The sequence below is a fragment of the Oncorhynchus gorbuscha genome, linkage group LG21 (genome assembly GCF_021184085.1).
Source record: "Oncorhynchus gorbuscha isolate QuinsamMale2020 ecotype Even-year linkage group LG21, OgorEven_v1.0, whole genome shotgun sequence".
Classification (NCBI taxonomy): domain Eukaryota; kingdom Metazoa; phylum Chordata; class Actinopteri; order Salmoniformes; family Salmonidae; genus Oncorhynchus; species Oncorhynchus gorbuscha.
In genome coordinates, this window is record NC_060193.1 from 21,488,196 (window position 1) to 21,514,481 (window position 26,286).

Here is a 26,286-nt window from a genome sequence, read left to right on the forward strand (position 1 = left end):
GTTGTGATTACAGGGTAGTAGGAAACTAAATTGTAGGTGTGTCAAACAAAGAATTAAAGTCCACATAAACATTCATTTTCATGGAACTAGACAGACCCACCACCTGCCACAGATTGCTGGAAGAGGATTCTCATATTTGCACAACAATAAAAAGACAACTCAAACAAGAGCTAGAGATGGTTCGCTATCAGTAATGTACAATTTTAAAACTTTCTTCAAAATAAGATCACACCATCCACATAAAAACAGGGTTTGTTCACATATTTTAATACAGTTTTTGAACATTTCAGTTGATTCTGTTTGGCAATGTAAAAACTATCCGTAAAAAACAAACCCCAGAAAATAACCCATCCCAGGCATTTAATTTAACACAAGGGTATCACATTAAAATGATGACATACAGTGCCCTCAGAAAGTATTCAGACCCCTTGACTTATTCTAGACTTATTCCATATTTTCTTGTTACAGCCGGAATTCAAAATGGATTAAAGTCTCACCACCTCTTCCACCAAGTGAAAGCACATTTTTTTGAAAATGAAACACAGAAATATCCAATTTACATACATATTCACATGTCCGAGTCAATACTTTGTAGAAACACCATTGGCAGCAATTACAGCTGTGAGTCTTTCTGGGTAAGTCTCTAAGAGCTTGCCACACCTGGATTGTATTATTCTAGCTTGGTTAAATTGATTGTTGGTCATTGCTAGACAACCAGTTTCAGGTCTTGCCATAGATATAAGTATATTTAAGTCAAAACTTCTTGGTAAGCAACTTCAGTGTAGATGTGGCTTTGTATTCTAGATTATTGTCCTGCTGAAAGGTGAATTAATCTCCCAGTTTCCGGTGGAACGCAGACTGAACCAGGTTTTCTTCTAGGATTTTGCCTGTGCTTAGCTCCATTGTTTCTTTTTCAACCTGATAAACTCACCAGTCCTTAATGATTACAAGCATACCCATAACATTATTCAGCCACCACTATGTTTGAAAATATGGCAAGTGGTACTCAGTAATGTGTTGTATTGCATTTTCCCCCAAACATAAGACTTTTATATTCAGGACAAAGAGGGACTTGCTTTGCCACATTTCTTGCAGTATTACTTAAATGCCTTGATACAAACAGGATGCGTGTTTTAGAATATTTTTTATTCTGTACAGGCTTTCTTTTCACTGTCAATTAGGTTACTATTGTGGAGTAACTACAGTGTTGTTGATCCATCCTCCGTTTTCTATCACTGCCATTAAACTCTAACTGCTTCAAAGTCACCATTAACCCCATGGTGAAATCCCTGAGCGGTTTCCTTCCTCTCCTGCAACGGAGTTAGAAAGCACGCCTATATCTTTGTAGTGACTGGGTGAGTTGATATAACACCTAAAGTATAATTAATAACTTCACCATGCTCAAAAGGGATATTTAATATCTGCTCTAAAAAATATATATATATTCAACCCATCAATCAATAGGTGCCCTTCCCTACGAGGAATTGGAAAACCTCCCCGGTCTTTGTGGTTGACTCGATGTTTGAAATTCACTGCTCGACTGAGGGACCTTACAGATCATTACCTGTGTGGGGTACAGAGATGAGGTACTCATTCAAAAAGTATATTAAACACATAACATTCCATGCAACTTGTGAAGCACATTTTTACTCCTGAACTTATTTAGGCTTGCCATAACAAAAAGTGGTTGAATACTTGACTGAAGACATTTCAGCTTTTAATTTGTTAATTTTTCATTCATTTGTTAATTTATGAAAACCTAATTCCACTTTGACATTATGGGATATTATGTGAAGTCGTCATAAAAACCATCTGTGTAAATCCATTTAAAATTCAGGCTGTAACACAACATGTGGTGAAAGTCAAGGGGTATGAATAATTTCTGAAGGCACTGTAGTTTAGCAGTCAGTGACATTCAAAGCTTTCAGTTACAGCTATACTGTATCCTTAGAATTCAATGCATGTTAATAGTTGATGGGACGATATTGACAGTCCATACAGGTTGTAGTCTATCATTTGTTTGACACATTAAAATGACTCAATAGTTTGTTCGTCGTTGCAGTCAGTCCCTTCAGTTGCTTTGAACCGTGGAACACATTTTCAGTAACATCAGGAGTGGTTATTAAAAAGAAAATAGACAAAATACAAAAAGTGCAAGTTTTCATTCAGACATGCTTTGAAATCAATGTAAAAAGGAGAGAGAATGCAACAACGCAGGCTCTTTCAGGAAGTAGACAGAGAAGCTTCATGCTCACCCTTTTGATTGGTTACACAACTAGGAAGGAGTCGTGTGATTGGCATTGAGAAAGGACTCATCTTTATATCTGTGCCATTATAGCAAGCTCAATTTTTATATAGTCAATTTTCTTCACGATTGGCTGATCCTGGTTGGTCATCAGCCAATGAAGTTGGAAGTCCCTCCCAGTTGACTACATTAAAATGGTGGAAGCCCTCAATGGCACTGCCCATGCCAAAACTGCCTTTTGGCCACTAGAGGCCTCTATAATCTATGGTGATTGGGTACGCAACCAGGAAGGAGTGAAAGCCAATTTAGTGGAGAACAACTTTCAGAGCTTTGCAGATAGAAATATAAGAAATATTTAAAAAACAGACACATAGTTTGTGTGGTGAAGAGAACGACATCAATCTCTTATAAAATATTCTGAAAACTCTGAATGTTGTACTTTTCTGAATATAATCTGTCGGAGTAGCTTGGATGTCAGTCTGAATCTGATTTTATCCGACTTGAGCTCGTCTTAGCATTATAAATAAATGGATAAGGAGTCCGACACCCAGGTTATTGTAGCAGAGCAAAAACCAAAAGAGCTACGTTGTTACCAAAACGAGCCCTTAGAGGAAGAATGAGGCGAAAAAGAAAAAAAACTGCAAACAAAGCAAAAGCAGCAGACAGACATCCCAAAGAAAAAGGACATGGATACTAGAGGAGGGATGCACTGATGTCATCTACAGCCTGGGCCTAGTTGGAACGACTGAACAGCACACCTATACCAGTCTTCATTCTCGCATCTTCGACCACTCGAGTGGAAAATTGCAATTGCTCCAGAACAGAGCAGCACATATTGCACTTAGATGTATGCGGAGGGTGAATATCAGTGGTATGCATGGCAATCTCTTTTGGGTCAAAGTTGAGGATTGATTGACTGCGTCACTATTGGTCTTTGTGTGAGGTGATGATGGGTTAAAAAAGGTACTGAACTGTCCGTTCAAGCAGTTGGTACACAGTTCAGTACCACTCAAGACATGCAGCCAGAGGACTCTTCATAGTCCCCAAGTCAAGAAATGAGGCTGGGAAATGCACAGTATTAAATTAGAGCCATGACTACATGGAACTCTGCCACCCCAGGTAAGATTATCAGCCAGCCTTAAAATCAGATTTTTAAAAACACCTCACGACGCCGACTGTGGAGACAGACATTTTTATGTATTGTATATTATTTGTTTTTTGTTTCCTGTTTCGACCCCAGGAAGAGTAGACATTGCCTTGGAAGCGGCTAATTGGGGATCCTAATAAAATACTTCTCAGAGTCAACTTGCCAACACATTGTCACCCAGTTTCATCAATGTAGAATCTGTGGTAGAAAGTTTAACCCTCGAGGGACAGTAGTAGTCCACTGCCTTTGACAGTCATTCACGTCCCCGTAGTCTCATTACATTAACCACAATCCCCCAAACCCGACACCTGGGTACATCCATAAATTACTCCACGGGTTTTCATAGGCCTTAAATCCCCCAATCGTAGGTCCTTTCCGGTTCCGTCAGCCCCCGCATGTTTCTCGTCCTCACTAGTGGTTGAACTTGAAGTGGTAGTTGCCGCCGGACTCGAAGGGGTTGAAGTGGAAGGGCCGTCCTTGGCCACCCTGACCCCCTCCTCCACCCTGCTGGCTCTCTGGGTCCAGGGGGTCCTCGCCCGAGTCAAATTTCTGACGCTTTTCTACAGGGGATGGAGAGATGTGGGAATAAACAACAAGTTAATCTTGTTTCCACCTAGGTTTCAACAGAAATGTTGATTCCTGAAAACAGGATGTCATCATACTGCAAATAGGTTACAGCTTCCTAAATACAATAATACCAAGTATACATTTTCCAATATGGGAGGGGTTAATAGTCCTCTTATCTAGAAGCTTGACGAACACCATCAGGTGCATATACAGTAAAGTACAGTACCTGGGTCGGTGAGCACCTCTTTAGCAGAGGCGATGTCGATGAACCTTTTCTCCGCCTCCTTCTTCTTTGCCTCCTCCCTGAAGTTGTCAGGATGCCACTGTTGGGCCAGCTTCCTGTACGCCTTAATGATTTCCTGTTTGTTGGCACTCCTGGAGAACAATAACATAAGCTAAGGTAAATGACTGTTTGAACACAAGGAGCAAATGAATGCCAATTTCCCTGAGGTTATCACGGAGGTTGGTGAAAATGATTTAAACATCATGAACTTCTCAATTGTCCAATTGCTTAAAGATCACATATAGACAGTAGATTATGTCAAGGAAGGAAGGAATTATGTTTTTAAGAAATATTTAAACAGAGCTCCCTTCTCTAGGTCAGTCATACCTATTGACACCCAAGATCTTGTAATAGTCTCTCTTCCGGGAGAGCTTGAGCAGTTTTTGGGCTCGCTCCAGACCTTCCCTGATCTCATTGTTCTCCATGTCAAACTCCCTCGCTTCCTGGTAGTCTTCCACCGCTAGAGACGTAGGGAGGGAGAGGTAAAGAAAGGCAGAGACAGAAAAAGATCAAAATGGATACTTGACAGAGCTGGCACTACGATCCCACTGGGATTTGACTGCAGTAATCAGGACATTTACATATTTGACATGTTAGTCATTTAGCAGACACTCTTATCCAGAGCAACTTACAGTTAGTGCATTCATCTTAAGATAGCTAGCTGAGAACCATAAATCAGTCATAGGAAGTACATTCTTTCTCAATAAAGTAGATATCAGCAAAGTCAAAGCTAGTAAGAGGGGAAAAAGTGTTAGTTCAGGCTTTAGACTGGCTCCTGGCTACAAACACTGGGTTACATGGCAAGTTTGTGTTCCCCTGAGCTACAAAAAGCCCACAAGTAAACAAAGGCAGTGTGAGTACTTGAGGGAGTGAAAAACAAAGCAAAATAAAGTGTTATCATTCCATGCCATCATTCTCTTTGCTACAGTACCGTAATTTCTGGACTATTAAGCCCACCTGAATATAAGCCGCACCCACTGAATTATTTAAAAAAAATATGTATTTTGTACATAAATAAGCCGCACGTCTATAAGACGCAGGTGCCTAACGGTACATTGAAACAAATGAACTTTACACAGCCTTTAAACGAAACATGGCTTGTAACAAAAATAAATAGGCTTTAACGAAACACGGCTTGTAACAAAAATAAAAAGGCTTTAACGAAACACAGCTTGTAACAAAAATAAAAAGGATTTAACAAAACACAGCTTGTAACATTTATTTTTATTTTTAAATAGCAGTAAACAGTAGCCTACCAAGAAAGTCACTATCTTCCTCCTTCTGTGCACTGAAATCACTGAAGTCACCTCCTTCGGTGTCGGAGTTGAATAGCCTCAGAATTGTGTCATCCGATGTTGGATCGTTTTCATTGTCGCTCTCGTCACTTTCATCCGGAGACAAATTCCCCGCTGAGCTCATGCTGCCCCTTCAACACGCAGCAGTCCAGCCTTTCGAAACCCGTTGATGATAGTGGATTTTTTGACAATGCTCCACGCTGTCAGGACCCACTGGCAGACTTGACCATAAATTGCTCTTCGCATGCGGCCCGTTTTAGTGAAGGATTTCTCCCCACTTGTCATCCAAGCCTCCCACTGAACACGGAGCGCCACCTTAAATGCACGATTTACACTGATGTCGAGTGGCTGCAAATTCTTTGGGCCATCTGCTTTTCTTCCCTCTGAAAGCTTTTGTTGTCTTTTTGCACTGAGTCAGTTCCTCACACTGCTGTTTCCAACGTCTTATCATCGACTCATTAAGGCCAAGCTCCCGTGCAGCAGCTCTATTTCCTTTTCCAACAGCCAGATCGATCTCCTTCAATGTGAAAGCTGCAATCATATGCATTTCTCTGTGTCTTTGCCATGATGAGGGTGACAAAATGACTACCGTAATCAGAATGATGGGAAGTTTGAGCGCGCTCGATTTACGTCACATTATGTGACGGTGCTCAGTTTTTTGGCGGCATGAATCTTGTGAAAGCGGGAAAAATCCATAAATTAGCCGCGTCATTGTATAAACCGCGTGGGAATAAAGTAGCAGCTTATAGTCCGGAAATTACGGAAATTACGGTAATAGCATGGAGAAATCTGTGGTTTAAAGTACTCAAGTAAAAAATACTTTAAAGTACTACTTAAGTAGTTTAGGGTGTCTGTAGTTTACTATTTATATTTTTGACAACTTTTACTCCACTACATTCCTAAAGAAAATAAATGTACTTTTTACTCCTTAAATTTTCCCTGACAACCAAAGGTACTTGGTACATTTTGAATGCTTAGCAGGACAGGAACATTTTCTAAATTCATGCACTCATCAAGAGAACATCTCTGGTCATCCCTACTGCAGACTCACTAAACAAGTACTTTGTTTGTAAATTATGTCTGAGTGTTGAACTGTGCCCCTGGCTATCTGCAAATAAACAATACAATTGTGTCGTCTGGTTTGCTTAATATAAGAAATGTTTAATGATTTATACTTTTACTTTTGATACTTAAGTACATTTCAAACCAAATACTTTTACTCAAGTAGTATTTTACTGGGTGACTCACTTGTACTGGAGTCATTTTCTTTTAAGGTATCTTGACTTTTACTCAAGTATGAAAAATTGGGCACTTTTTACACCACTGGGTGAAAGTACCTTGTTCGTAGTCCTGGTTGAGGATGAAAGCCTCAGCTCTGTCTCGGAGGATGTTGATGTTGCGTGGGTCTCTCTGGTGGGCTTCAGAACAGATGTCTATTGCCCTAGCAGTCATCTTGTTCTGGTGGAGAAAAATGGAACACCGTATATTAAGCATTATTATTGGGTTCCAGTCCATTGGTAATTATTCAATCATTAAGTAATATACTTTTTAAAAAGTTATGTGAAGTCAGAGGTAGTAAAATTATGAGAATTTGAACACACTACCAATGAATTTCTGACTTTAGTAGAAGAAGGCCAAGCTATTACTATCAAATGACTATGGCGGAGGCCATGGTAACGGTCCACTCCATAGGTTAAATCTTTCTACAGTATGTGATGGGACCCACCTTGACCAGGCAGAAGCAGATCCTCTCATTGGCCTTGTTGGTGTAGTATGGGACATTAGGCTCTCTTCTCATCACTGACTCATACTTAGCTATGGCCTCCTGATACCTGAGAACAAACATTTAATAATATACATTTTAGAGCAACAAGACAAAAATACAACCACCATACAATAGTCAGAACTAAAATCAACCAAAGTGGATACAAATAGGTTTGGTGCTAAAACCTAAAATATAAAACTGTCAAAGGAACACAAGGAATGAAATTATAAAACACAAAGCATGGGAAGTGAAACATAAGCCCACATGGAGGGACTACCATTTAAGACCACATAGGAAGGCAGGAATTGACATTAAGGGTTGACCTATTGCCTGGGACTGAGCAGTCGTACAAGTTGAGCCTGCTCTGAGGTTGCCCCATTTAAACAACCAAACTGCGAAGAATTCCAGTAGCCTAAAATAGGTTTTTCTGGTTCCTCTCCATTGTTTAAGTAAAAGGCCAAACACTTATGGAAGTCGGCAAGTAGAGCCTGCTCAGATTCTTTTTACTGAACAAAATACAAAGAATTCCAGTATTGATCTTTCTGATTCTGGTTCAATTCTTGGACCGACTCTCTTCTCTGTATACATCAATAATGTCGCTCTTGCTGCTGGTGAGTCTCTGATCCACCTCTTACGCAGACGACACCATTCTGTATACTTCTGGCCATTCTTTGAACACTTTGTTAACAACCCTCCAGGCAAGCTTCAATGCCATACAACTCTCCTTCCGTGGCCTCCAATTGCTCTTAAATACAAGTAAAACTAAATGCATGCTCTTCAACCGATCGCTGCCTGCACCTGCCCGCCTGTCCAACATCACTACTCTGGACGGCTCTGACTTAGGAATTTGTAGTTGTCCACATATTCTAGGTGTCTGGTTAGACTGTAAACTCTCCTTCCAGACTCACATCAAATATCTCCAATCCAAAGTTAAATCTAGAATTGGCTTCCTATTTCGTAACAAAGCATCCTTCACTCATGCTGCCAAACATACCCTTGTAAAACTGACCATCCTACCAATCCTCGACTTTGGCGATGTCATTTACAAAATAGCCTCCAATACCCTACTCAACAAATTGGATGCAGTCTATCACAGTGCCATCTGTTTTGTCACCAAAGCCCCATATACTACCCACCATTGCGACCTGTACGTTCTCGTTAGCTGAACCTCGCTTCATACTCGTCGCCAAACCCACTGGCTCCATGTCATCTACAAGACCCTGCTAGGTAAAGTCCCCCCTTATCTCAGCTCGCTGGTCACCATAGCATCACCCACCTGTAGCACGTGCTCCAGCAGGTATATCTCTCTGGTCACCCCCAATTAAATTCAAAACCAATTCTTTCTTTGGCCGCCTCTCCTTCCAGTTCTCTGCTGCCAGTGACTGGAACGAACTGCAAAAATCTCTGAAACTGGAAACACTTATCTCCCTCACTAGCTTTAAGCACCAACTGTCAGAGCATCTTACAGATTACTGCACCTGTACATAGCCCACCTATAATTTAGCCCAAACAACTACCTCTTTCCCAACTGTATTTAATTAATTAATTTATTTTGCTCCTTTGCACCCCATTATTTTTATGTCTACTTTGCACATTCTTCCATTGCAAAACTACCATTCCAGTGTTTTACTTGCTATATTGTATTTACTTTGCCACCATGGCCTTTTTTGCCTTTACCTCCCTTATCTCACCTCATTTGCTCACGTATATAGACTTGTTTATACTGTATTATTGACTGTATGTTTGTTTTACTCCATGTGTAACTCTGTGTCATTGTATGTGTCAAACTGCTTTGCTTTATCTCGGCCAGGTCGCAATTGTAAATGAGAACTTGTTCTCAACTTGCCTACCTGGTTAAATAAAGGTGAAATAAAAAATAAAATATTCCTCCACTATGTGTAGGTATAAGGCAGACAATATATGCCACTTCTGCATGTAAATAGCTTATTTACATTTTCGGGCAGGAAGCTGATTAAACAGCATGATAATTACACAGGTGCACTTTGTGCTAGGGACAATAAAAGGTGATTTAAAAATATGCAGTTGTCACACAACACAATGCCACAGATGTCTCAAGTTGAGGAAGTGTACAATTGGCATGCTGACTGCAGGAATGTCCACCAAAGCTGTTGGCAGAGAATTTAGGAGTATTTCTGTCTGTAATAAAGCCCTTTTGAGGAGGAAAAACCTCATTCTGATTGGCTGGGCCTGGCTCCCCAGTTGGTGGCTGTACCCCTGCCCAGTCATGTGAAATCCACAGATTAGGGACTAATGCATTCATTTAATGTACTGATTTCCTTATATGAACTGTACCTCAGTAAAAACATATACACTACCTGTAGTGGCTTCCTTTCGTCTTTACCATAGCCACTGCCCAAGCCTGAAGCGGGGTTGTTTGGTACGCATACAGTCCACACTCAAGGTTTTCCAACGACCAAACATTCAATGACATCCAGGGACATATGGTGCAACAAAAATGTGTATTCTTCTTATATCTAACAAATAAATGATTCTTCAATCAACTTAAAGCATAGAATACTTGATATGGAAAATACATATTATGACCTGTCTGTATGTCTGTATGGTCAAAAAACTATACCGCTCCCGCATCTAGCAAGGACTCTCCCTTCCCGAAGGCCCAACTTCCTGCCTTTATCCTAACACACTTACCACAATACAATGAATAGGCAAGAGGGGGGGCCAAAAACTAAGTTACACTAACAACAAAGAATATATCTCAAGCAGGTAAATATAAATCATAAAGGTACGTACCTAATATTTCATCATTTACATTAATATTTAATATATTTACACAAATATACATGGAGCTCCATATGTTCGGTCTTTTATACAAATATGTCCAAATCGGCTCTAACACTACCGATGAAAAGTTTGGGGTCACTTAAAAATATCCTTGTTTTTGAAAGCAAAACATTTTGTCCATTAAAATAACATACAATTGATCAGATATACAGAGTTGACATTGTTCATGTTGTAAATGACTATTGTTGCTGGAAACGACTGATTTTTTATGGAATATCTACATAGCTGTACAGAGGCACATTATCAGCAACCATCACTCCTGTGTTCCAATGGCACGTTGTGTTATCTGATCCAAGTTTATCATTTTAAAAGGCTAATTGATCATTAGAAAACCCTTTTGCAATTATGTTAGCACAGCTGAAAACTGTTGTTCTGATTAAAGAAGCAATAACACTTCTTTAGACTAGTTGAGTATCTGGAGCGTCAGCATTTGTTGGTTTGATTACAGGCTCAAAATGGCCAGGAACAGACCTTTCTTCTAAAACTTGTCAGTCTATTCTTGTTCTGAGAAATGAAGGCTATTCCATGCAAGAAATTGCCAAGAAACTGAAGATCTCATACAACGCTGTGTACTACTCCCTTCACAGAACAGCTCAAACTGGCCCTAACCAGAATAGAAAGAGGAGTGGGAGGCCCCTGTGCACAACTGAGCAAGAGGACAAGTACACTAGTGTGTCTAATTTGATAAACAGACGCCTCACAAGTCATCAACTGGCAGCTTCATTAAATAGTACCCGGCAAAACACCAGTGACGAGGTGACTCTAGGATGCTGGCCTTCTAGGCAAAGTTGCAAAGAAAAAGCCATATCTCAGCCTGGACAATACAAATAAAAGATTAAGATGGGGCAAAAGAACAGACACTGGACAGAGGAAGGTTGGAAAAAAGTGTTATGGACAGACGAATCTAAGTTTAATGTGTTCGGATCACAAAGAAGAACATTAGTGAGATGCAGAAAAAAAATGTAAGATGCTGGAGGAGTTCTTGACGCCATCTGTAAAGCATGGTGGAGGCAATGTGATGGTCTGGGGGTGCTTTGGTGATGGTAAAGTGGGATATTTGTAAAGGGTAAAAGGGATCTTGAAGAAGGAAGGCTATCACTCCATTTTGCAACGCCATGCCCTATCCTGTAGACAGAGCTTAATTGGTACCAATTTCCTTCTACAACAGGACAATGACCCAAAGCACAGCTCCAAACTATGCAAGAACTATTTAGGGAAGAAGCAGTCAGCTAGTATTCTGTCTAGAATGGAGTGGCCAGCACAGTCACTGGATCTCAACCCTATTGAGCTGTTGTGGGAGCAGCTTGACCGTATGGTACGTAAGAAGTGCCCATCAAGCAAATCCAACTTGTGGGAGGTGCTTCAGGAAGCATGGGGTGAAATCTCTTCAGATTACCTCAACAAATTGACAACTAGAATGCCAAAGGTCTGCAAGGCTGTAATTGCTGCAAATTGAAGAATCTTTGACGAAAGCAAAGTTTGAATGACAATTATTATTTAAAAGAAAAATCAATATTTAAAACCTTGTCAACATCTTGACTATATTTCTTATTAAAAATATATATATATCCCCCTTCAGAGCAGGCTCAACTTGCATACAGTGGTACTGACCTCGCCTCCTCGATGTGCTCCTCGGCAGAGTCCAGCTGCTTGCTGAGCTTCTTCACCTGTTTGTAGTGGGATAAACAGTCTTTGTCATCCTGGTCCAGCTTCAGACACTCTCGGACGTGACTGCACAGAGAGAAATGTACATATAATGTAAAGCGGATTGAGATTCTTTTTCATTTTTCCCCCATAAATTTTGAAAGAGTGAGTATTCTTTACCAACTGACAAACCTCAAGTGCCACAATCAACCACAAATACAAAAACTCAAACCAATGTTGTTCTGAAGCCCAAAAGCTCTTAATTTAAATGTATTTGCTTGATAAACGTGGTTGATTGTTTGCTTAAATCACACCTCCCTATTACTAATAAATTCATGGTGAGCGTACCCTAGTGACTCCTGGTGCTCTCCCAGGCGATAATGCAGGATGCTGAGCTTGAGGAAGGCAGCTCGGTTGTCATTCCTCAGCTGGGTGGTGGGAGTCAGGTCGTGGATGGCCTTCCTGGGATCTCCCAGGCGGATGTAGCAATCAGCTCGGAGCTCCCGTGACTCAGGGTCCCAGGGGGAGAGCTGAGGAGAAAGAGGGGTAAGGTCAGTGGTGTGAATTTTCCCTTTTTATGATTTGATACAAAGACTGTAGAAGTATAGTACAGCACTGTTTGATGATGAAGGTATTGTTTAGGTGAAAAGGCATTTCTTTCCATCCTCAGACTAGGCCCTGTGACAGAGGGAGCCCCTACCTCCATGACAAGGCCCAATTTCTAGGCCCTGTGGTGGAGCTAGCCCCTACCTCTACGACGCGGTCCAGCACAGTGATGGTGGTGCTGTAGTCTCCTCTGTGGTGGGCCGCGTGGGCCTCCTCCCGCAGCTCCTCCAGCTTGTTGGCCCTCATCAACTGGTCCCGTGCCTCCTCCTGGTCAGGGGAGCGATGCAGCTGAGGAGGAGAAGGAAGTAAATCAAATAGAAAGATCAAGTTTCTGAAGAAACTGTGACATATTTATTACAAGCTTATAATTGCTATAAAAGATCAATCATATCAGGTCTAAAAATACATATCCCCACACAACACATCAAGTCTTATCTAATCATTCAGATTCTCTTTACTTCGCCCACATCACATAATTGCAGTAACAAAATGACAATGAATAAGATTATTTTTAAGTGAAACATGAGACAGTGAAACGATACGATGGTATGAGCATTCGGAAAATACAGCAGTGAGATTTTGATTGAAAGAAGGATAAGGTAGTAATATATAGAGATATATAGAAACATAATTAATCGTATGGTAGTAGTAGCAGCATTATAAACTCAGCAAAATAAGAAACGTCCTCTCACTGTCAACTGCGGCATCTCACAGCATGGACATTGCAATTTATTGCCCTGGCCACAATCGCAGTCCTCATGCCTCCTTGCAGCGTGCTTTAAGGCACATTCACGGAGATGAGCAGGGACCCTGGGCATCTTTCTTTTGGTGTTTTTCAGAGTCAGTAGAAAAGCCTCTTTAGTGTCCAAAGTTTTCATAACTGTGACCTTAATTGCCTATTGTCTGTAAGCTGTTAGTGTCTTAAAGACTGTTCCACAGGTGCATGTTCATTAACTGTTATGGTTCATTGAACAAGCATGGGAAACAGTGTTTAAACCCTTTACAATTAAGATCTGTAAAGTTTTGGATATTTACAAATTTATCTTTGAAAGACAGCATCCTGAAAAATGGACTTTTTGTTGCTGAATTTAGTTGTTCTATTTCTAAGCATCTAGACTTACCACAGTCTCAAAGTCCTCCCGAGCATCCTGGGTGTTGCCCTGCTTCAGGAGGATATTCCCTCTCTGCAGTCTGGCCTGGAAACATGGAGGCAGTTGGAGGGAGAGAGAGGGATGAATGTTGAAAGTAGGAGGAGAGAGAAACAATGAGGGAGGGAGCCAGAGAGGGTGATATGGGACACAAAGACAGAAAGATACAGGTAAACAGGCAGAAATAGATAAAGACAGAGTTAATAACAATATCACAACATTGTGTCCATAACTGTGATTTATCATGACAACAGAGATGATTTTATTGTTGACTGCCTGTGTCCACTTACAGCCAGGAAGTCTGGTTTGAGCTGGATGGCTCTGGTCAGATCTGGAAGGGCTGATTTGGACTTCCCCATGGCCAGAAACACAGCTGCCCGCTTGTAGTAGGTGAGGTAGTTCTTAGAGTCTCCCTCTGAAGGGAGGCATAGGGTTGAATACATTACGTCAGTAGGTGATCCCATACTTTAGATCTAGCTATTTTCATGCGGCTACATTGATTACATGGCCATACATTGACTGAAAGTGTGTAGCTATAAATTGTCAATGTGTTTATCTAAGTGAAAGAGAGAGATCTGAAAGGATGCATGACAAAGTTGGCATACAACGATTCATCCTTTGGAAGGACTGTGTTATGCATTGCAGCAGCCTGACTTATTTTTAAGAGAGGGTACTAACGGAGGGAGAGGACAGACAGACACAAAGGCTACAGGCTGAAATCTAAGAATGTTTGAGTTATGATAACGAGTGTCTGGTTGGTAACCTTACCCACTGCATAGTGGTAGTGGGACAAAGCCTCCGCCAGTTGACCAGCGGCCAACAGCTTACGGCCCATCTCCAAGTGCTGCTCAATCTCCACATGAGTTGCCCCCAAGACACCTGAAACAACACTTTGTGTGCGTGAGCCTCTAAGAAGGCCCCAAAGCAATACATATAGCTAGTTCAGCTAACCGCATAGGAACTGACTTTAATGCAGGAAACAGAGTATGTTTTGTTGGGAAGGGGGATATTCAAAAGACAAGTGGAAAAGCAGCTAAGTTACAGCCAAAGGATTTGGGTAGCCTAGTTAGCCTACAGCTAGTAGCAAGCAATGGGGAAGGCACAGCTGATCATGCCGAACCCTATACAACCGGTCGTAGCTAAGGAAATGACTGAGTACTTTAGTTACCGGTATTTTCTATGCACAATGCAGGCAGAACTTTTACAGCACAAAACACAAGCTAACTACCTTGTCTGTCTTGTCTTACCGTCCAACTGGATGTCCAGAATGACACAGAGCAGAGACAAGGAAGACAGGACCCCGTTGAGACCTTTTCGTCGACCCGACTCCATACTTGAATACTTCAAACTTCTCCCGGAGCTGTATATTTCACGTCTCTAATTATATTGTACGCTATCATTTAAACTGTAATATCCTTCGTCGTTTTTCTTCCTGGACCTTTGAGGATAACAAGTGTTCCCATAGTCCGGTTAAGAAATAGTTCCGAGTGACACAGTGGAACGCCACTGGAAGGTTCCTGCAATTTCCTTGCGAAAGACAACACAAGTTGTTTAGACAACCAAGAGTGAGCAAAAATATAGCATGAATCTAATATATTGTTCCAATTTTCTCTACGTGGCATGCCATTGAATAACTTCGGCAAATGTCAACAATAGGTGGTTTCTTAAGTGAAACTTCAACCGGTCCCGTTACTGGACTCCTTCACTGATTCAACCGGTCTACATTTCTTTAGTTCGCGAATTGTTCATTCTTTTTGAATGATTCTTTTTACCGACTCGCGAGTCAAATTCATTTTCTGAGTGATTTGTTCATTTTTGTCGTTAGTTTAACTTGCTAGTGCTGGCGTCAATGAGTCCTTACAGCATAGGCTGGCTACACGCTCTTCCGGCACAGAAGCTCCAGAGACGTGATCAAACCGCCAACTGTCATATACGCGCAAATAAATAGATCATGAGCATAGCGAAGACAAATACATGTTTAGAACTGATCATTGATTTCATGGTGCAAGAAATAATATAATGTATTATTGAACGATATGATGGACACAGCGTTGTAGAACCAAAATATACAGAGCCACCTGCTCAACAAACCCGAACTCGAGAACGAATATTTTGGAAGGGCTGCAGTTCGCGAACGATATTGTGCTAATCACCCTCACCGCAATCACGCAATACATTCCGCCAAGAGTCGTTCTCAATCTAGTCCGGGGACGGCCATAACTAGACCTCGTTTCAAATGTATCATTCAATAAATAATCTTTATTGTATGCCTAGAAATCAACAAATGTACATTGTTTAAAACACACGTTTAAAAGTCTCAGTCACAAATTACAGCTCCATAAGCCCCCTTATGGCAGGCGCTCCAAAACTTTTTCACTCGGGCCCCCTTGCAGCATTCGGGAACATCACGCACCCATCTACGCGCGCCACGTCTATTTCTATGGGCACAATCACTGTTCATAACACAAACTGTTCACACTCCTCTTGTTGGTGGACAGAACTTTGCTGGTTTAAAGCTTATTTCCTGCAATTCTTTACATTTTGTCATGGGACGCAAATAAAATGTTGCAGTTTTAAAGCTAATTTTCTTGCAATTCTATACATTGTGCCATGTCTAATGTGTATTCATGTAATATATGAATATAGCTAAAAAAAACTAAATAAAAATGGGCAAGTTCATCAGGGCATTTCTGATAAGTTAAAAATAGCTATCTAAGATATGCAATGCCTAACATGACAAGAGGAGCTGATGATGCACTACCCAGTTATGAAATTGCACCTTGAGATGTGAACGAGAGAGCAAAATTACGTTCTACTATTACGACTTTCAAGAGTAAGTTTAAAGACGCCCCCCCGGTGAACGAGAGGCTTGTAGAATCGTGACTCTTTCGAGTTGTCAGTTCATTATTCGCCAGTTGGGCAGTAGGGGAGTCATGTGTGCTCTGGTCATAAATGAAATAAATTAGTCGAAAGATTCGTTCTTTGAACGAGTCGAAAATATCCGAGTCAGTAATAAGAGCCGAATTCCATGACTCATTTATGTGCGGTGAGTGGCCACTGGCCAGTCCTAGCAGCACACATCCTTGTTGCCTACAAACGTGGGGCGGTCTCATTGGTTGAACTATTTTAACTCGTACACGAAACTCCCATGTCATTGAAAGGTACAGAATGCCGTCACTGCACAGGCAGGCAAGCCATACAGTGGAAATACTAGAAATAATCACACAAGGAAATTCATTGATAGGCCTACCCTGTGTCTAATGTTCTGTGGTAATAATAAACATATGTTTGACGATGTTCATTACTTATTAGATATAAAAATGAATTTTAGTATTTAAAGAGGTATTGTATTGGTTGCAATTATAAAAACCTAAAACAAACATTCAGAATGGCATATGACCACCACACCAGCAGTGTAGCCACGTGTAGGCGTTTGCCTACTCAGTTTGATCTCAGGTCTACCCAAAACATTTCCCAGAAATTATTTAATATAAATTGTGTTTTATCTAATCACATTTTTAAAATGAACGCATGTGAGATTTATTTTCTATTGGTAATTTTATTATAATGTAATTGGCTTCCGACTATTAGTTTATTTTTTTTAAATCATACCGTCGTTTACCTCAACAACCTGGCAACCTCACGTGGCTAAACTTTGTAGCACATAAGCTAGCAAGATCTACCATGCTGGCTTACTTGAATTGACTTACCAGCTAAGGTAATTTAGTAGTTCTAGCAATGACAAACCAATGTCTATCGCTAGGTTTTAAAAAAACAAAAAATATGTCTGGAGGAAAAGGAGTGTGCGCCAGAAATGAATTTGGATCAATCTACTGATAGCTTCCAGAATGAGACATTAACAGGTGGCGACAGGATAGAAGGATAGGATAGAAACAACCGCAATCGCCATCACAACCGCCAATGCCACGTTGAGCCAGGCATGCTTGCCTACCCCACCGTCTCCTCTCGTTCTTGATGCCGCCGGCAGGGGTGAACCTGCAGTAGGACCACCGACAGTTTTGTCTGCCGTTGATGAACTAGCAAAGTTCCCTTCAAGTATGATAAATGGCTAATCACGATGCTTCTCTTCAAGGTGGTATGACCAGTTCCTGTGGATTGAGTATAGTAAAGCAAAAGATGCAATTTATTGTACCTTTTGTAGGCACTTTCCTGGGGCAAATGTCAAATTCAGATTTATACTAAATGGATTTACAAACTGGAAACTCACAAGAAATGCTTGCTGCAAATATGAGAATAGTAAATGACATGCTAGTGCCCTTGCAAAATTTGAATCCTACAAGGCGACCCATGGGTCTAGAAGTCGTGGGACTGTGTTGAACCAAATCCATGGTGATGCGAACATGGATTTTGTAGAAAGAAACTGTGCACATGTTAAAGTGGTCATAGATATTGTTCTAATATGTGCAAAGTAGGATATTCCACTCAGAGGTCATAGAGAAACTGAAGAGGGAATCAACAAAGGTAACTTTTTAGAAATCTTCAATTTCATTTTTGCTGAGTAGTGTTGGAGGCTATTTTGAAAATGACATCGCCGAAGTCAAGGATCGATAGGATAGTCCAATTTTATGAGGGTATGTTTGGCAGCATGAGGGAAGGATGCTTTGTTGCGGAATAAGAAGCCGATTCTAGATTTAATTTTGGATTGGAGATGCTTAATGTGAGTCTGGAAGGAGAGTTTACATTCTAACCAGACAACTAGGTATTTGTAGTTGTCCACATATTCTAAGTCAGAACCGTCCATAGTAGTGATGCTGGACGAGCGGGCAGGTGCAGACAGCGATCGGTTGAAGAGCATGCATTTAGTTTTACTTGCATTTAAGAGCAGTTGGAGAGTTGTATGGCATTGAAGCTCGTCTGGAGGTTCCGAAGAAGGGCCAGAAATATACAGAATGGTGTCATCTCCGTAGAGGTGGCTCAGAGAATCACCAGCAGAAAGAGCGACATTATTGATGTATACAGAGGGAATTGAACCCTGTGGCACCCCATAGAGACTGCCAGAGGTCCGACAACAGGCCCTCTGATTTGACACACTGAACTCTATCTGAGAAGTAGTTGGTGAACCAGGCGAGGCAGTCATTTGAGAAACCAAGGTTGTTGAGTCTGCCGATAAGAATGTGGTGATTGACAGAGTTGAAAGCCTTGGCCAGGTTCGATGAATGCGGCTGCACAGTAATGTCTCTTATCGATGGCGGTTATGATATCGTTTAGGACCTTGAGCGTGGCTGAGGTGCACCCATGACCAGCTTGGAAACCAGATTGCATAGCGGAGAATAGAGGTCGAACGATTAATCGGAATGGCCAATTAATTAGGGCTGATTTCAAGTTTTCATAACAATTGGAAATCTGTATTTTTTAGAAAGAGAGGGTGCGGAATGTCTAGCCCGGCTGATTTGTAGGGGTCCAGATTTTGCAGCTCTTTCAGAACATCAGCTATCTGGATTTGGGTGAAGGAGAAATGGGGGAGGGCTTGGGCAAGTTGCTGTGGGGGGTGCAGGGCTATTGACTGGGGTAGGGGTAGCCAGGTGGAAAGCATGGCCAGCTGTAGAGAAATGTTTTTTGAAATTCTCAATTATAGTGGATTTATCGGTGGTGACAGTGTTTCCTAGCCTCAGTGCAGTGGGCAGCTGGGAGGAGGTGCTCTTATTTTCCATCGACTTTAGTGTCCAGAAATTTTTGCAGTTTGTGTTACAGGATGCACATTTCTCTTTGAAAAATCTGGCCTTAGCTTTCCTAACTGCATGTGTATATTGGTTCCTGACTTCCCTGAAAAGTTGCATATCGCGGCTGCTATTCGATGCTAATGCAGTACGCCACAGGATGTTTTTGTGCTGGTCAAGGGCAGTCAAGTCTGGAGTGAACTAAGGGCTATATCTGTTCCTGGTTCAATTTGTTTTAATGTGGCATGCTTATTTAAGATGGTGAGGAAGGCACTTTTGAAGAACAACCAGGCATCCTCTACCGACGGAATGAGGTCAATATCCTTCCAGGATACCAGGGCCAGGTCGATTAGAAAGGCCTGCTCATTGAAGTGTTTTAGGGAGTGTTTGACAGTGATGAGGGGTGGTCGTTTGACCGCAGACCCATTACAGACGCAGGAAATGAGGCAGTGATCGCTGAGATCCTGGTTGAAGACAGCAGAGATGTATTTGGAGGGCAGTTTGGTTAGGATGATATCTATGAGGGTGCCCGTGTTTACGGATTTGGGGTTGTACCTGGTAGGTTCATTGATCATTTGTGTGAGATTGAGGGCATCAAGCTTAGATTGTGGGATGGCTGGGGTGTTAAGCATGTCCCAGTTTTGGTCACCTAACAGAATGAGCTCTTCAGATCGATGTGGGGCAATCAATTCACATATGGTGTCCAGGGCACAGCTGGGGGCAGAAGGAGGTCTATAGCAAGCGACAACAGTGAGAGACTTGTTTCTGGAAAGGTGGATTTTTAAAAGTAGAAGCTCAAATTGTTTGGGCACAGACCTGGATAGTAAGACAGAACTCTGCAGGCTATATCTGCAGTGGATTGCAACTCCGCCCCCTTTGGCAGTTCTATTTTGTTGGAAAATGTTACAGTTAGGGATGGAAATTTCAGTGTTTTTGGTGGTCTTTCTAAGCCAGGATTCAGACACGGCTAGGACATCCGGGTTGGCAGAGTGTGCTAAAGCAGTGAATAAAAATGAATACTGCCTCCAGCTCAAAGTGGTGTTTCGCACTGATGAAGCGTGCCTTCCGTTGCCTATGCATTTGCATGGCAAATGGGAAGTGCACTTCAATAATTGTCCATCTCACAGTTCAGCTATCTGAGCTTTGAGCACTAAATGGATAAGGGCATGGCATGCAAAGGCCTTTAGGCTGAAATCCAATTTATGCTTGATCTGGAAATGTGGTCAGAGGCACATGTGACACAATTGTGGAGCCCCCTTAGGCATGTTGAGGCCAAATCAAGCTCCTTACCGATGCACCTCTCAAAATGTTTAACAATGCGAAGGGCTCTGTATAGCTCCGCATTGACTTGATTGGTTGATGGTAGGTGGGGGCGGGAGGTCCTGTATATACACTAACTCACTTCAATGATAAAATAGTCCTGCTCCGCTAAGCGCAAGAAGTATGAAAGCCCTGACTTCTGAGGCTACATCGCAGTAAATGCTGTAAGGCCACTTCAGAGGTTTGATTGACCATGCAGAGCCTTTAATAGCCCCACCACACAAAACATTCACGACCTTTTCTCAACTTTATTAAGGTAATATTAAAAGTAAGTCAAGTCATTGCTTATAGGGAAAATACGAGCAGGATTGTTTCATTCAGAATGAAACAAAACATGTTTTGCATATGCTATTTAAATAACTGGTTTAGGTTCATAAATAGGCCAACAATAATAATGATATATAATAATAATAATAATGATGATAAAACAAAGTATAATACCCCCCAATAAATCAGCACGTGGAAATCCTAATAACGCTTCTGCTGAACTATACAAATTTGATTATAGATGCATGCAATACATCACCATTTTTGTAAATGTACCGTCCAGCACTTCCAACTCAAAACCCCTCCCTGCAGCTATGCTTATTAGTGAGCTGGACATTCAATAAACTGTGTTATAATTTCTACACAGTTTGGATTTAGTCATTTTAAAGTATATTGAATCCCTCCCCCCTAATTTTTTATTTAAAAAAAGATATATATAAGCAATAGCGGCCAAGAAGTGCTCCGCATATGTGGGAACTCCTTCAAGACTTTTGGAAAAGCATTCCAGGTGAAGCTGGTTGAGAGAATGCCAAGAGTGTGCAAAGCTGTCATCAAGGCAAAGGGTGGCTACTTTGAAGAATTTGCTTAACACTTTTTTTGTTACTACATGAATCCATATGTGTTCTTTCATAGTTGTGATGTCTTCACTATTATTCTACAATATAGAAAATAGTAAAAATAAAGAAACCCTTGAATGAGTAGTTGTGCCCAAACTTTTGACTGGTACTGTATGTCTAAAACACTCAAACCAGCAGCAGGCGGGATTGGCTGTATGTTTGACACCTTTATACAGTGCAGTATAAAACTCTCAATAGATATTGTTTAGGGAGCGGTCGAAACGTATATAATTGTTACCAGGAGGAAAATGGGGGAGGGTCATGCGTTTTGAATTTCAGTCATGGGGAGGAGGGTTTTGTCTTAAAAAAAAAAAATGAGTCCGGGGGAGGGTCATGCAATATGTAATAGATGAAATGTCATATTTCTCAGTGTTTTGAGAATTAGTTGCTTAATATAGTATCTCGATGTGTGCCCCACATCCCTGATTCTCTGCTTGGTGTGCAATTATCAAGTACTCCTAGTGTAGTCTCAATAAAATGATCCATAGCCTATACCCCACAAACTCAAGTCTTGACCTCGAAGCCAGTTCCACTGCATTGTTCTCCTCCTAAACATGGACTGATTTAGACCTGGGACACCAGGTGTGTGAAATGTAATTACCAGGTAGAACAGAGGTCCAGCAGGCTCCGGATCTCATAGGGTAAGGGTTGAGTACTACCCTTGGCCTGTACTACAGGCTATAAGGAGAGCATGCTTGGAGAAGCACAGGGCAAAGTTATGTTTCTAAGAAAATATTCTTCCCAAGTTTTTGTGCTGCTGGGATGATGTATATTAAACTACACTGCAATGGAATAGACATTCTGAAAAATGAGCCCCGGCTTGCCCTGCTCTTGCTGATGTAAACCCTGTCGTGCTGCCTAGCCAATGACTGTGGTGTGTATGGTGGCATTTCAGGAGGCCAGTCAAGGCTTCTTCAGATAATACATTTTTATTTGTAAAAAGAATGCAATATCTGTGCAAGCGACTAGGCCTACTGATGTCCTGTTCAGTTTGAGAGGTAGAGCACTTAGATTAGGACTGGAGGTAATCTTGCTACTGCTATAATTGATTTTAATAAAATCAATATGTCTGGTTTCCTAATGAAACTATTTGTCAGAGTTACTGACCTTTTACAATAAGCCACATTCGAGTAATTTACATAACTTACATTATTATGAAGCGGCAGCAGCGCATGGGTGTTGGGTAGGTTCATTCGAGAAGGCCTAATTCATTTATACAGTTTTGATTTGACTTTAGGCTAATAACAAGAGGGCTTTGTGTTGGAGCCTATTTCTTCCTATTCAAGAAAAAAGAGGTAGGCCTACCTGTTTGACAGACGAAATTATAGTCTCCTATCCATTGTCAACCAATTCCTTCAGTCACCATGTACTCCTTAAATATCTGTGTCATTGAAGAGCTTTGTGTGTTAAATTAACACCAGGGCTCGAATTGAGGGGGTATGCGAGGGTATTGTGGCTTTTGTTAAAGAAAATGGCTAAAAGCATAGGACCGGATTTATATAAAGCAATCTACATATAACAACGCTTTAGTCCGTAAAGCTTTATGCTAGAAACAACCTGTAAAATGCAGGGGGAAAACGTGACTCCGATGCACGTGGGATGTCTTTGGTTTGTCTCTATGACATTGAGGCTGCGCGACAACGTTCTATACCTGAGGAGACAAGACAAAAAAATAATTTGCTCGGGAAGGAATGTGTGATTCTGTCACTATCAATTGACGTTCGACATTTCAACAGGCTATTAAACGACATATTAATTCTAAATCAGTCAGAAGCAAGCCAGGTAGCCTAAGTAGCAACAACAATGAATTATTTAGGCTATATTATGATATCAAAGCTATAGCCTGCCTATACATTTTGCATTTAGGCTGTATACAAAAAAAATGATTCCTTACTATTGAATAATAAAACAAAATGCCTTTATTCTACAGTGCAGTCATTTTAACAGTACCTTTTGAATTCACTTTTAGAAACATGAGTTTGGCCAGTCTTTGGTTTGAGGAACATGCAGTGAGCTATGCATGCCTAGTTTGTTAATTTAGAATACTGTAGCAGATGCTCTTGTATTCCCATGCCCTAATCACAGACAACACAAAACAATTTTGTAACAACAATGTCATGGAATAATATAGAATAAATAAGAACATTATTTCCCAAATGAAAAAAGTTACAAGTGCATATCGCTTTTTCTTGAATTCATTAATGATCAGTTGCTTCAGTTGTAACTGGTTCTGTTGCACTACATTTCTACAATTGATCGATAACTTTAGCACTGTTCCTATCATGCTTTTTAACAATACCCTGAATAGAAATGAAAACGTCTCCGGTGCTGCAGCATGCGCTCATTTGTTGTCATGCTCTGTTGTGGTGTTAAAAAAAGATTCTGCTTGTCTCCAGTCGTGTAGAATTGCATGAAATGCATTTATAAAAGGCACGTTTTTCTCAGCCCGAAAATAAGAGATTCATGCAGTGTTTTTATTATAATGTATATCTTTTCACCCCTACCATTGTGTGCGGTGGTCTGCGAATCCACAACCTTCTGGCTACTTATAAAACGAAGAACAGTTTCTAAAACTGCATATCTAAGGCTCTGGCCTGTCCTATGATTGAGGGTAAATGGTAGGCATGTTCTCCGCTATCCACTTAATGTTTTAAATATTATTGTGGGTATAGGGGTTGGTCACTTGTTGTTTTACGTTCAGGGAGGGTCGGGTGATATATTTTACTGAAGGGAGGGACATTCATTTTCATTTAAGAGAAGTCCGATTTTTCTCCATTTATCCCTCATAAATAACGTACAGTCCCTTACACCTTCTCAGTAGCTGTGCGTGTAACAGTGTCTGGTAGGTTCGACACATGGTGAATGAAGGTGATCCACAGGGTCCAGTGGTGTGCCCTCTCTTTCTCAGACATAGGCGTCCTGGCCGTAGGAAGTGGCAGCCTGACTCCGTGATGGTGCAACTCCAGAGTACACTCTGCCCCTGGGCTCGTACGGTCTGATGAAGGGAAAGAAGAGAGGAAAAATGGGTGAGGACACATAGATGTGGATCAGGAAGGATACAGACACACACATACATACACACAGTATCCACTGAACTCACTGTTTCTCAGACGTGCCCAGTTTGCAGGCACATGTCAAACATGACCCTCCAGTGAGAGCAAGAACAGCCGAGCACCAGCCAATGTAGAGGCCCTCTCCGATTTCATACCTGCAACACACAGTACGTCCTACAGTAAATCAAGTTCATAAACAGGCTTTGGAAGTGAGACTGCTCTTCTGTCTAAAATACAGCAGAGGGCAGCAGTGTGCTACTAGCCTCATTACTGCAGTTGGAATAGGCCAACAGTCTCCTCTCACTTACTTTATCCCGGGATAGAATGGGTTAAAAAAGTCCTGGGTGATGTTGAAAGCATACCAAGACACTGAGATCATTGTGCACAGGCCTGAGAGAGAAATTGCGAGAGAGTGAGAAGTTAATTGTGCACAAATTGAGATTTGGCAGTTATAACACATAGAAACAGTAATTATAGTAAACTTGAGCATGCCCAGTTACCTTGAAGAAAGAAAAGCACACCACCAACGCCAACTATTCTACCCTTTAGAACCATGTCCTCTCCGGCCGCTTTAGAACACTGTGCCCCGACAAGGGTGGCGACGAGCCCGATTGATCCAAAAACGACCGCTGCAATCATCAATGCTCGAGACGCCTGGATGTATCCTGCTTAAAAATAAAGACAAATTGTACAATCAAGTTTTAATAGGGCTATTACATGTTTTTTTATATACTGTAATAATAAATACAATGATTATCAAATTGGTTTCCTATGTGATTTGTAAAGAATCATATTGAGTAATGCACATTTTAATTGCCACACTTGAAACTAATAATTATGATAAATATTTAAGGATATGATGTATTGAAACAGCCTTCTGTTTTGTTGAGTAGGGAAGGTAAATTGGCACAATCAAATACCAGAATTGTGTAGTATAGAATAAATTATTTGGCAGATTTTTATCTTAACCAATTACATCTTGATTCCACCTAAATTGATTGATTATTTATGTCGTTCTTGGATAATCATATGTTTAACCACAAATGGAAAAGGTCAACGTATTGCCTATGGGCCTTTACATATTCGTTTAACTACAACAAAACAATATCAAACATCACAGGCAATAAATCGATTTACTCTTCAAACATTGTTGCTTCATTTCTCTATTGCAATTGTTCTATTTTTTTATTGACAAAGATTCCTATTATCTTGTGGTGCACTTGCCGTTCAGGGCCAGTAGAGAGGGGAACTCGCGGCAGTTGTGGACACCAGTTGAGTCCGTGGCACAGGACATCCATAGGTTCTCATAGATGTTCGAGGTAATGATGACGTTCCCGTCATCCGTTGAAACCTTCCAGTAACGGTTCGGTATAGCTATCCCCACCATCACCCATCCTATGAACCCAAGCAGCAAGCAAACAACCTCCAGTATAGGATCCATTTAGATTTGTCAAGTAATTGGTGTAAATAAAAACAGAAGGAGAAAGAAAAGAGAGAAAAAAATAGGAAATCCTATCGTTAGCTTGTAAAATATCAAATATAAGCATATAGCTCCACAGGAGGAAATTCTGTTGAGTGTCTGCTCCCCTTCTTGGTCACGATTGTGTCAGGTTGTCAATGAGCAACAGACATGCTCAGTGATTTATGGTTGCCTACCTGTGTTCTCTCCAACCCCCTCATAAACACACACACACACAGACACACACACACTTGTATTTGCTACATCATGGGGAAACATGTCTGGGAGGTGCCTGACAGGGACTTTCTCAAATGGTCTAGGGACATGATCCAAACTAATACACGTTTATTGTGCTTCTGCAATCTTAGA

General features: G+C 41.1%; 2 protein-coding genes across 2 annotated transcripts; both read right to left on the bottom strand.

Annotated features, from left to right (window-relative positions):
• Window positions 1–246: 246 nt before the first annotated feature.
• LOC124008420 (dnaJ homolog subfamily C member 3-like) lies at window positions 247–15,398 on the bottom strand. Its single transcript, XM_046319684.1, has 12 exons — window positions 14,771–15,398; window positions 14,292–14,402; window positions 13,814–13,938; window positions 13,497–13,571; window positions 12,520–12,663; window positions 12,118–12,299; window positions 11,737–11,856; window positions 7,264–7,369; window positions 6,875–6,995; window positions 4,570–4,702; window positions 4,186–4,334; window positions 247–3,952 (listed from the first exon to the last, which is right to left on the bottom strand). Exons 1-12 carry the CDS (start codon window positions 14,853–14,855, stop codon window positions 3,804–3,806), a joined length of 1,500 nt encoding a protein of 499 aa, XP_046175640.1. The 5' UTR covers window positions 14,856–15,398; the 3' UTR covers window positions 247–3,803.
• Window positions 15,399–23,306: 7,908 nt separating this feature from the next.
• On the bottom strand, window positions 23,307–26,059 carry LOC124008661 (claudin-15-like). The gene is made up of 5 exons (XM_046320140.1): window positions 25,683–26,059; window positions 24,959–25,123; window positions 24,767–24,848; window positions 24,506–24,613; window positions 23,307–24,400 (listed from the first exon to the last, which is right to left on the bottom strand). Exons 1-5 carry the CDS (start codon window positions 25,897–25,899, stop codon window positions 24,310–24,312), a joined length of 663 nt encoding a protein of 220 aa, XP_046176096.1. The 5' UTR covers window positions 25,900–26,059; the 3' UTR covers window positions 23,307–24,309.
• Window positions 26,060–26,286: the final 227 nt, after the last annotated feature.